Source organism: Tursiops truncatus, chromosome 1 (assembly GCF_011762595.2).
Source record: "Tursiops truncatus isolate mTurTru1 chromosome 1, mTurTru1.mat.Y, whole genome shotgun sequence".
In the NCBI taxonomy this organism is placed as follows: Eukaryota; Metazoa; Chordata; class Mammalia; order Artiodactyla; family Delphinidae; genus Tursiops; species Tursiops truncatus.
Genome location: NC_047034.1, coordinates 40,036,460 through 40,049,100, shown reverse-complemented (window position 1 = coordinate 40,049,100; position 12,641 = coordinate 40,036,460). Strand labels below are relative to the sequence as shown.

The window sequence follows — 12,641 nt, the reverse complement described above, 5'->3', positions numbered from 1 at the left end:
AACTGGACAATATAGTTTAATGTAGCAAAAATCTAGGGAACGATCCGGTATTTCAGTTAAGGCTCTGGGTGCCTGGAGGGGATCACTGACGGCACTTCAGCTCTTCCTCTTTTCTGGAGATGGCCCTTCCAGCCACGTGTTGCCGTCCTGGGTCAGCTTCTTCCCGGAACAAAGCAGGAGCCCTTCTCCAGACAGCGATCCCACATAGGACGAAGATTTCTGCAAAAATGGACAGTCGGCCAACACCCGTGCCTCTGCACTAGGGAAGGCCTGCCCTTCCCTTAACGTCTTGGAGCGCTTGGTCACCGGCGGGGCCCGCGGGCTCAAGGCAGCACCGCCTTTGAAAGTCCACCTTGAAATACGGACCACACTTTCCGTGTCGCTCTAAGGGAGGCCACTTCACCTGCCAACGGGGCCTTGCGTGGATCACCGGGGGACAGGTGCCTGAGGGCAGAGCGCGAGACCAGAGGCGAGCGTGCTGCGGTGGCTGGAGCCCGGACCAGGGCTAAGGGCGCCCGGGGTCAGGCGGGTCTCAGGGCACAGCCGCCGCGCTGGGGACGCACGTGCGCATCTGCGGGGAAGAAAGCGGGGGCGGGGGGGGGGGGGCTGCCGCGGGCCTGTACACAAAGAGGGTGCTGCACAGAGTAGGGGGCTGGGCGCCAAACACTGCATTTAAAATATAATCCGGAACCTTGCCTGTGGTCTGAAGGCCCCACGTGGTCTGGCTGGCTCTTGCCTCACCTCCGCCAGCAACAGGCTTTTTTAACAGTGACGGTACAATATATTTCTCCTGCCCTCACCTTTCTTTTCTACCCCTTCCAACTTTTTTTTTTTTTTTTTTTTGCGGTACGGGGGCCTCTCACTGTTGTGGCCGCTCCCGTTGCAGAGCACAGGCTCCAGACACGCAGGCTCAGTGGCCATGGCTTACGGGCCTAGCCACTCCGCAGCATGTGGGATCTTCCCGGACCGGGGCACGAACCCATGTCCCCTGCATCGGCAGGCGGACTCTCAACCACTGCGCCACCAGGGAAGCCCTCCCCCTTCCAACTTTTAAAAATTCTGTTTAATGATTCCAGCATGTGAATTTCAGGTTAGAAAGGTAGGAAGGTGATAAGGGAATTTGGGGGGAATGGTAATGTCTGTGAAGCATCCCTCATATGATATCTTACAGATGACAGTCTAGTTAACCCATGTCTTGTGGGGTCTTTGCAAATGTAGGAAGTAAGGAACCTGAGTGTTGATGGAACATAGTTTTTCAGAGTTGATGCTAATGACAATAAGTTTTTCTTTCTAATATTACATCCTCCCCTAATAATGTAGGTGTTTATCCATCATCATTAGAACTACTGCTCTTTTGCAGACTCTGACAAATACTTTGTCCTTCAGCATCTTCCTTTTATGCTTACCTTGTATTAAATATAGCTTGTTTTTATTCCCCAGGCTGCCAGTACACCACTGAATCCTTTAAGTTTTCAGTGTGAATTTGTAAAGCTCAGGATTGACCTTCTCCAAGCCTTCTCTCAACTTATCTGTACTTGTAGTAGCCTCAAGACAAGCCCGCCACCTGCAATTGCCACAACAATTGCCATGACCTTAGGGAATGACCTCCAGCGGTGCGGTCGCATCTCCAATCAGGTATGTCTTAACTTTATTTTCAGTGCAGTTTTTATTTACGCTTTAGAGGTTTTTGAGGTTAGTTGTGAGATGAAAAATTCTGAAACTTAAAAATCAGCGGTTTGACTCAGAGGCAACATCAAATACTTCTAAACTCATCTGTCTTGCAAAAAACAGGCTGAAGTCTTATTAAAATGACAGAGTGATTGATGATATCTCACTAGTTGCTACATGTTTATATAAAGAAAAAGGACATACATTTTAAAGAAACTTTGGGAAGTTTATAGCCATATTATTTATTTTAGTGAAACTTTGAAGAAGCTAAAAATGCAGTGTTTTTTGTTTCTGTACATTATGTGTAAATTATAATCTTGTACACATTTGTAGTTTCATTTGCCATCTTTGTTAATTTTCTTTAATAGGGTTTATAAAAATGAATGAATTGAAAATGAGTTGAAATATATTTTTATTGTTTGAGGATTGTTTTCTTATGTTTTGACTTTTGTATTGTTTATACAACACGAAAGCATATTTGTTTATTTATCATAATTGATATTTTTCCTTCTTTATAGATGAAACTGTCCATGGAAGAATTCCGAAGCCTTGCTTCCCGTTATGGGGATCTTTATCAGGCATCTTTTGATGCTGATTCCGCAACTTTGAGGAATGTAGAACTGTATCCTAAACTTGCCCAATATTTCTTGTTCTTTGGAAGTATTCTTTTAAATGTAGAGTAAATATTTCAGATATGCTTAACTAAAATATACATATACATTAGATAAGCCTACAGATTTACCATAAATAATAATTTCTCTTTTGAAACCTAGTATGAGCAGTATAATTTAACTTCTTTACTTCAACCAGGCTTTTTAAAAAGTGGTGACTCAGTGGTGGTCTTTTTCCACCTCTGGGAAGAGCGTCCAAAACCCAGGTCCAAGCAGTGTTGAATACTTTGTGCTCACTTGAGCTACAATGGACAACACAAAATATTTTTCCACCAGAGAACCATTTTCTGTCTTGCTTCACCTATCTTTTATTCACAGCTAACAACCCTAGTTCCCATCACCTTTATTAATGATGTATTCAGTCGTTTCAGTCATCACTTATGTTCCCTAAGCCCCCTTTAAGTTCTCCGTATTTTCTTATTAGCAGCTTCAGATCCTTTTTGAAAGGAAGAAAGATAAATTGCTTTTAAGTTGCAGACCTATAAATCAGTAATTCCTGGCATTTTGGTTTAGTGATTGAAAACCTGATGAATGCTATGGACCCTCTCCCCTAAAAAAAATGCATATATGCACATATCCCCCCAAATTTGCATACCATTTCAGGAGAGTTAACAGATCCCTTGACCCCCAGCCTAGGAACCTCCAGGGTAACCGCTCTACAGACCCTTATTGTGGTGGTTGTTTTAAACTTTTCATTAGTGAAACCCCTATATCCAAGATAGATAAAAAAGTTTCTGTGATTGAATCACAGAGCCTGTTGCTTGGTTCCTCCTTCCAACATTAACCTCTGAAGTACTCTTCCTGGAACTATCACAGACAACATATATCCCTTAAAAAGAAAAAAATAGAGCCACAGACTATTTGAGTCAATAACATGTGGTTACCTTCACTAAGAATATGATTTTTGTAAGGAACGGCACCAAAACCGGAGGAGAGCTTAAACAAGCTTTATTTGGGAATGCTCCCGGGTGAGGTTCACTTGTCCGAGAGAAAGGGGCCAGAGAAGTTGCGCCTGGGTGTGGGCGCGAACAAAATGTATAGGGGTGGACGCAGGGGAGGCACTTGCTGTGTGAAGCAGCCCCTTTTTGGTTATCTTTTGGATGTTGTGGCAATGTTGGGTGTCGGTTGCATCAGCCTCAGAGCCGTTGGTTCTGCCCCTCAGGGAGCGGGAAGACTGGTTGGTTGTATCAGCCTCCTTGGCGGGGGTTCCGTCTGGTTCCCTGGGCCCTTCCCCAGACCTGCTGGCCTTACAATTTTCATCTTGCCTTATTTAGTATTCAAATAATATAAAGTCTATAGTACATTTCTCTATTATCATGTATAACCTTAACATAATGCAGACAGCAGCAGAGCTGTTTACTGATATCTCACGCAATAGAAGCCCTGATTTTGGATCCAGAATCAGCAAGGTATTTAAATAGTTTATATTACAGAACACTTTCAAATATGTTATCTTACCTAATCATCACAACGGTGTTTTGGAAGAGGTTTTATAGAGGAAGAACTTCTCTAGCATTTGCCTAAGGTCATATAGCTAATGACAAACCTAGATTTTCTGTCTCCATTGTTTACTTACCTCCTGTGTTCTGTTTTCTAAATAACTAGGAAGAAGTTCTTTGAATTTGAACATTTTCTTCTGGTATATTATAACTAAATTTTAGTGTAAAAAATTGAGTTAATAGTATAATTAAGCTTGAACTTGAAATTTTTATTCTTTGGTTTCCCAAACAAAAAGATATTCCTCTTTTTGCTTTATTAAAATCCTTCTCCATTCTGTAATTAACTGATTAATTGTTCAAAATATTTTTATTGAAGAATGGTCCATTATTTTTTCCCACTATAGTATTCTGGTTTAGAACATTTATTTTCAACTGTATATTTCCAATCTAGTAAGGCCTGTGATTCTAAGATCAGCTTCCTCAAAGAGAACATAATCAACAGAGCATTTTAAATTTCTCTGTCCTAAAGCATTGACTCACCATTTTTTTCCAAGGCAGTACCAAAATCCTTGCCTTCTGTTTTAAAGTGCTATCTACTTTAAATAGATATTTAAACAACACTTGGCTATTTTTTTTTTCACTCGTCTGATTCATTTTAATATTTCGATGACATACTAATTTTTACTTATTTTTCCATTTATCCTTCTTTGATCTATGTTCATTTTCCCCTTAGACTTCCAGTGTTTTTGTTTTGTTTTTTTAAGCTTCTCCCTTTTAAATTTCAAAATGTTCTCTAACCTCCATATTTTTCAGTCTTTGCCAGTTAATTGATACTTCCAGGCTCTCGCCATTTCTGATTATGCCTACTCATCTTACCTGATAGCACACAAATGTCATTGTACTGTTGGTTGACATAAGAGAAATTGGTATTTTTCTTGATTGATTTTTTTAACACATGGTCAGCAGGGATGGGGTGAAGGGAGTTATCTAGCCAGCTCTCAAATCCTGCTCTCACTGTCAACCTCTCCACTTCCTACCACCTTTCTTCACTCTTCTCCATCCTGTTTTATCCCCTAAACCCACTTTCCCCTAGCCTTTGCCCTTCCTAGAAATGAAAAATTGGAAAAGAAAGATTGCACCTTGAAGGAGAGCTCTCTGGGTTTCAGTCGTACTGGTGTACAACTGCAAAGAGTAGATTCCTTCTGAAACTTCTCTTCTTGATACTGTATATTTTGTGCCTTTCATATAAAGAAGGACCTGCTGCTAAAAAGAGCCTCAAGAGAGTGAAGCATGACATTAATAAAATTCACTATAGTTTTTACAAAAATCTGTGTGTATCTTTCATAGCCTAGAAGGTTTTTGGGGAGAAGAGACCTTGTCTTATCCAACTTCGTATCTCTAGCAGCTAACATTGTGCTTGAGCCAGTATCAGTAAGTGTGAGATAGGATGGGGTTTATGTTTATAATTATAAATGTTATTATCTGCTCATACCAACCTTTTAGGATTATTAAGAAAAAATATTTTGAGATGCTTGTCCATTACATTTTTCTATTCTAGCTTTGCACTTAACCTTTATTTTTACTGCCTAAAATATAATGGAATGGCTTCTGGTCATGAAGCCATTCACGTATGGGACTTTTCCTTCTATTGTAAACAACTAGAAACCTGGATAAAATATGCAAGTTTAAATATAAGTTTAACTGTTTCCAGACATTGGACAACAGGGAGACCAGGAATGTAATCCTTCAGGGAAGGGACATAAATAAGGTAAACTTTACACTAGTCCTTGCTTTCCTCTGCCTGGAGGCACTTTTTAGACTGCCTTTCAGGCAGGAGTAACCAAATTAAAACATGGTGGTCTTGCTTAGTTGAAGAGATAGATATCAGGGTTCAGAGAACAAAGGAAGCTAGAATTTGCAGGCCAAGTACAGGGGTGGAGGAAGCTTTCCAGAGGAAGAGTGCTATGAATCTTTGGCTGAATGATAAGCTGTACATATATTAGGTGAAATCCCACAAGGCCAGGCAAAAAACAGCTACTAGAGAGGGAATAATTACCAGGAAGCTGTAAACTGAACAGTTCCCAGAGCTTATGCAGAGCTGAGAAATGTTTGAGTTCCAACCGGCCAAACTGTAGAAACCTAATTGAACACTCAAGGCATTCAGAAGAGACACTAGAAGGGTCACACCACCTTAGTAATCAAGCTAAACTAGCCCTAAAGTGAAGACTAGTCTAGACCTGACCTAACAAAGCTTAAGTAATCCTTCAAAGAGTCAGGATTATGACAAGTAATGGCTGTCCACCAAAACAAAATCTTAACATTCTTTGAAGACAACAAAATCCAAAAACTCAAATGTATAAGGTCCACAATTTTAGCATCCAATCAAAAATTACTGGTCATGAGAAGAAGCTGGAAGATGTGACAAATAACCAAGAGAAACTTCAGCCAATTAGAAAAAAGACTCACAAATGACAGATGATGGAATTAACAGACTTGGACTTTAAAATAGTATTTTAGTACTATTAGTATTTTCAAAATTTTAAAGATAGAAGATAATGAACAAATTTAAAGGTTTAAAAAGAAAATGGAACTTCTAGAGCATAAAAATGAAATATCTTGATTTTGCCTTTATTTTTGAAAGATAGTTTTGATGAACATAGAATTCAAGGTTGATTAGGTTGGGTTTAACAGTAGGTTAAATACAGCAAAAGAAAAGATTAGTGAACTTAAAGACATAGCAATAGAAATTATCCGAATTGGACAGTGAAAGAAAAAAGACTGAAAAACGGAACAAAGTTAAAATTGCCAGTGAGACAGTGTCATTTGTACTACTATACAAGTAACTGGAAATCTTAGAAGGAGGGGAACAAGGGACAGAAAAATATTTTAAGTGGCTGAAAAATGTTCATGTTTAATTAAAAATATAAACCCACAACTCCAAGAAGCTTAACGAACCCAGAGTGGCATAAACATAAAGAAAATCACAAGGCACACATTATGATCAAATTGCTGAAAACCAGTAATAAAGAAAAATATAAAGCAGCCAAAGAAAAAAGACTGTATAGAAGGGAATAAAAATAAGAATTTTTTACTAATTCTTATGAGAAATAATGCAAGCCAGAAGACAGGTGAAGCAACATCTTTAAAGTCCTGAAAGAAAAAAAAAGTAACCTAGTATTCTATATTCAGTAAAAATACCCTTGAATAATTAAGGCTAAATAAAGACATTTTCAGACAAAATCTGAGAAAATTTGTTACCAGCAGACCTAGACCTGTACTATAAGAAATGTTAAAGGAAGTTCTTCAGGCTGAAGAAAAATTATTTGAGATGTAAATTCAGATCTACAAAGAAGAACACTAGGAATGGTAAATATGTGAGTAAATAAAAAAGACTTTCCTCATTTTTTACTTTTTAAAAAAAATATTGCCCATTTAGAAAAAAATAACAATGCATTTGGGAGTTTATAACACGTAGAAGTAAAATGTGTGACGTGAGACAAATGACGGGGGTGGGGGTTGGAATTAATACAGTAGTAAGAGTCTTACATTTTACATCAAGTGTATATTATTTGAAGATAACTTGTGGTAATGGAGGATGAAAATGAATAAACTCTAGAGCAACCACTAGAAAATAAATAAGCCAATAGAGGAGGTAAAATGGAATACTTTAAAAAAAACCTCAGTTAATGCAAAAGAAGGCAGGGGAAGAGAGGGAAAAAAATACAGTGAACAGATGAAAAAAGAAACCAAATCACAAAATGGTAGATTTATACCCAGTCATACCAGTTATTACAAAAAATATAGATAGTCCTACTCTAAGTAAAGAGATTATCAGACAGCTAAAAAAGCAAAACCCAAAGTATAAGCTTACCACAAGTAACCCACTTTATCATTTATTTATTTATTTATATCTCATCTTAATTCATAGGTTTATTATGAGGTTTTGTGGGCTGCTTATTTTATTTTTTATCTCTTTAACATCTTTAATGGAGTATAATTGCTTTACAATGTTGTGTTAGTTTCTCCTGTTTAAAAAAGTGAATCAGCCATATGTATACATATATCCCCATATCCCCTTCCTCTTGTGTCTCCCTCCCACCCTCCCTATCCCACCCCTCTAGGTGGTCACAAAGCACTGAGCTGATCTCCCTACTGTACAGCTGCTTCCCACTAGCTATCTGTTTTATATTTGGTAGTGTGTATATGTCAATGCTACTCTCTTACTTCGTCCCAGCTTACCCTTCTCCCTCCCCATGTCCTCAAGTCCATTCTCTTTGTCTGCATCTTTATTCCTGTCCTGCCCCTAGGTTCATCAGAACCATTTTTTTTTAGATTCCATATATATGTGTTAGCATACGGTATTTGTTTCTCTCTTTCTGACTTACTTCACTCTGTATGACAGACTCTGGGTCCATCCACCTCACTACAAATAGCTCAATTTCGTTTCTTTTTATGGCTGAGTAATATTCCATTGTATATATGTGCCACATCTTCTTTATCCGTTCATCTGTCGGTTGACATTTAGGTTGCTTCCATGTCCTGGCTATTGTAAATAGAGCTTCAATGAACATTGTAGTACATGTCTCTTTTTGAATTATGGTTTTTTCAGGGTATATGCCCAGTAGTGGGATTGCTGGGTCATATGGTAGTTCTATTTTTAGTTTTTTAGGAACCTCCATGTTGTTCTCCATAGTGGCTGTATCAATTTACATTCCCACCAACAGTGCAAGAGGGTTCCCTTTTCTCCCTACCCTCTCCAGCATTTATTGTTTGTAGATTTTTTGATGATGGCCATTCTGACTGGTGTGAGGTGATACCTCCTTGTGGTTTTTTTTTTTAAGTATTAATTATCTGCTTTTTTTTATTATTATTTTTATTTATACAGCAGGTTCTTATTAGTCATCAATTTTCTACACATCAGTGTATACATGTCAACCCCAATCGCCCAATTCAGCACACCACCATCCCCACCCCCCGGGGTTTTCCTCCCTTGGTGTCCATACGTTTGTTCTCTACATCTGTGTCTCAACTTCTGCCCTTCAAACCGGTTCATCTGTACCATTTTTCTAGGTTCCACATACATGCGTTAATATACGATATTTGTTTTTCTCTTTCTGACTTACTTTACTTTGTATGACAGTCTCTAGATCCATCCATGTCTCAACAGATGGCTCAATTTCGTTCCTTTCTATGGCTGAGTAATATTCCATTGTATATATGTACCACAACTTCTTTATCCATTCGTCTGTTGATGGGCGTTTAGGTTGCTTCCATGACCTGGCTATTGTAAATAGTGCTGCAATGAACATTGGGGTGCATGTGTCTTTTTGAATTATGGTTTTCTCTGGGTATATGCCCAGTAGTCCTCCTTGTGGTTTTGATTTGCATTTCTCTAATGATTAGTGATGTTGAGCATCCTTTCATGTGTTTATTGGCAATCTGTGTATCTTCTTTGGAGAATTGTTTATTTAGGTCTTCCGCCCATTTTTGGATTGGGTTGTTTGTTTTTTTGATATTGAACTGAGGGAGCTGCTTGTATATTTTGGAGATAACCCTTTGTCAGTTGCTTCATTTGCAAATATTTTCTCCCATTCTGAGGGTTGTCTTTTTTGTCTTGTTTATGGTTTCCTTTGCTGTGCAAAAGCTTTTAAGTTTCATTAGGTCTCATTTGTTTATTTTTTTTTTAATTTCCATTACTCTAGGGGGTGGGCCAAAAAGGATCTTGCTGTGATTTATGTCATAGAGTGTTCTGCCTATGTTTTCCTCTAAGAGTTTTATAGTGTCTGGCCTTACATTTAGGTCTTTAATCCATTTTGAGTTTATTTTTGTGTATGGTGTTAGGAAGTGTTCTAATTTCATTCTTTTATATGTAGCTGTCCAGTTTTCCCAGCACCACTTACTGAATAGGCTGTCTTTTCTCCATTGTATATTCCTGCCTCCTTTATCAAAGATAAGGTGACCATATGTGTGAACCCACTTTAAATACAAAGATACAAATATATTAAAAGTAAACAAAAGGATGGAAAAGGAACCCTAAAAGCTGGTGTGACAGTATCATACAAAGTGGACTTTAGGACAAAGACTTGACAAAGAGCTACATTTTACCATAATAGGAGGTCAATTCATCAAGAAGACGTAATTGTAAACATTTATATACTTAGTAACAGATCTTCCAAATATACGAAGCAAAAACTGACAACTGAAAGGAGAAATAAATCCACAATTATGGTTGGAGTTTTCAACACTCCCCTCTGAATAATTACTAGAACAACTTGCAGAAGATTTCTTAGGATATAGAGGACTTGAATAACACTACCAGCCAACTTGACCTAATTGACCTGTATGCCCTACCAACAGCAGCATACACATTCTTTCCAAGCACATTTGGAAAAATTACCAAAGTAAACCATATGCTGAGCTACAAAACAATTCTTAGTAAATGTAAAAGCATTGAAACTACGTAGAATATGTTATCTGATAGAATTAAATTAGAAAATCATCTCTGGAAAATCCCTAAATGTTTAGGAATTAAACAAGACTTCTAAACATTCCAATCGGTCAAAAATTCACAAGGGAAATTAGAAAGTAAGTTAAACTGAATGAAAATGAGAACACGACATATCAAAACTTGTGTGATGCAGTTAAAACAGAGTTTAGAGGGAAATATATAACTTTAAATGCATACATACACACACAAAAGAAAGTTTAAAAGTAATAGCATTAGTTTCTATCATATTAAAGCAAGAAAAAGAGCAAATTAAACTCCAAGTAATTAGAAGGAAAGAAATAGTAAAGGTGAGAATGCTAATCAGTGAATTATAAATAAACAGTAGAGAAAGTCAATGAAACCAAAAGGTGGCTCTTTGAAAAGATCGATAAAGTTGATAAAACTAGCTATTCTGCACAAGGAAATAAGAGAACATAAATTACCAATATTAGAAATGAAATAAGAGTACCATCACAAATCCCATAGATATTAAAAGCATATTAAAGGAATAAATAACTTTGTGCCAATAAATGTGATAGTTGAGGTGAACAGGAAAAATTCAAATATTCTGCATAGACTTAAAAATCTTTAACAAAACATGTACAAATTGAACCTAACAAAACTCTAAAGGATAATACATTAAAACCAAGTAGGGTTTATTCCGGAAATTCTAGGTTTGATATTAGAAAACCAATCAGTGTAATTCACCATATTGTAAAATAAAGGAAAAAAACTGAAGTCGAGGACTTGCTAAAGATTTCAGGACTTAGTATAAAGCTCCAGTAATTAAGACAATGTGATATTGGCTTGAGGGTAGAATGGAGAGACCAAAATAGTTACGTAGGAGTATTACTTGATTTTTGACAAAGATGACAATCTGTTTTTTCAACAGATTGTGCTGAAACACGCTGTATAGGGGGGAAAGAATCTTGACCTTACCTCACACCATACATAAAAATTAATTCCAAGTGTATCACAGATCAAACTGTAAAAGGTAAAATTCCAAACTTTCTAGAATACTACTTGGGAGAAAATCTTCATGACCTTGTGATCAGCAAGGATATTTTCAGGACACAAACAGCAGTTACTGTACAGAAAAATTTGTTTAATTGGATTTAAAAATTTTAACTTCTGCTCTTTGAAAGATGCCATTAAGAAAATGAGAAGATTGGTTGCAGGGTGAAATATTCTCAAACATATTCTATCAGAATATTAAGAAAACCATACAACTCAAGATAACCCAATTTTTAAGAATTGACAAGAGATTTGAACAGACACTTCAACAGAGAAGATACGTTAATTCCAATAAGCACATGAAAAGATGCTTAACATCATTAGGTATCAGAAAAATACAAATTAAAATCACAGTGAGATACAACTAACACCCACTAGAATTGCTAAAGTTAAAAAGCCCTTTAATACCAAATATTAGATGTGGAAGAGCTTGAATTCATACATTTTGGGGACTGCAAAATGATTCAGCCGCTTTGGAAAACTGTTTGGCAATTACCATATGACCACCAGTTCTATTTCTACTTACTTAGGAGAAATGAAAACATACTTCCACAGAGACCTGTACACAGATTTTCTTAGCAGCTTTATTTGTAACAACAAAATCTGGAAAGAGCCAAATGTGTCAACAGGTGAGTGGGTAGATAAATTGTAGTATGTTCATACAGTGGAATATTACTCAGCACTATAGATGGATGACCTGTTGAAATACACAAAACACATTAATGACTCAAAAATGTTGTGCTGTAAAGGAAACCAAACACAAAATATTACATATAGTATGATTATTTATATCCAGTATTAGGAAACATCTCATTTACAGTGATAGAAAGCTAATCTGCTTGCTGGGGGCCACAAGTAGGGATTGACTAGGAAGGGTACATTTTTGCAATTTTGTAACATATCTCAATAAAGTTTATTAAAAATAAATAAAGGAATACTCCTTTTGTGGAAGGTGGAACAGTATATTCTGATTTTATACCCTTTTATTTGCAGGTCACTTTGTCAGAGACTTTTAAATCTTTATGCTTTATTGTGTGGTATAGTCTTCCTTAAAGTCTATCACTAAATGAGGTTCAGTTCTTGTCTTAATAGAACTTAAGATATAGTACAGAGTAGGGAACAAAGCTTTGGAGCCAGGCAGATACACATGTACATACAGCTAGGAGTGAGTATGAATATAGACATGTTCTTTCGTCTCCCTGAGCCACATATGCATAAACTATAGGTAAGTAATAATGCCTGTCTCTTAGAGTGGTTGTAATGGTTAAATGAAAACCTATGTAAAGTACCCAGCTGAAGTACCTTGCACATAGTAGCCGTTAAAAGGATAATAAGGGAATAGTAAGAATAGTGTTAACCCAA

The 12,641-nt window shown here is 37.1% G+C and overlaps 1 protein-coding gene across 3 annotated transcripts in view; it reads left to right on the top strand.

The window, feature by feature from the left end:
* Positions 1–12,641, top strand: part of INTS7 (integrator complex subunit 7) — a 91,581-nt gene that overhangs the window by 65,785 nt on the left and 13,155 nt on the right. For all 3 annotated transcript variants that reach the window (XM_019918500.3, XM_033853076.2, XM_073803043.1), the window contains 3 exons: positions 1,441–1,635; positions 2,187–2,290; positions 3,680–3,748. In XM_019918500.3, the coding sequence (XP_019774059.2) occupies positions 1,441–1,635; positions 2,187–2,290; positions 3,680–3,748 (368 nt within the window). The remainder of the gene's footprint in view (positions 1–1,440; positions 1,636–2,186; positions 2,291–3,679; positions 3,749–12,641) is intronic.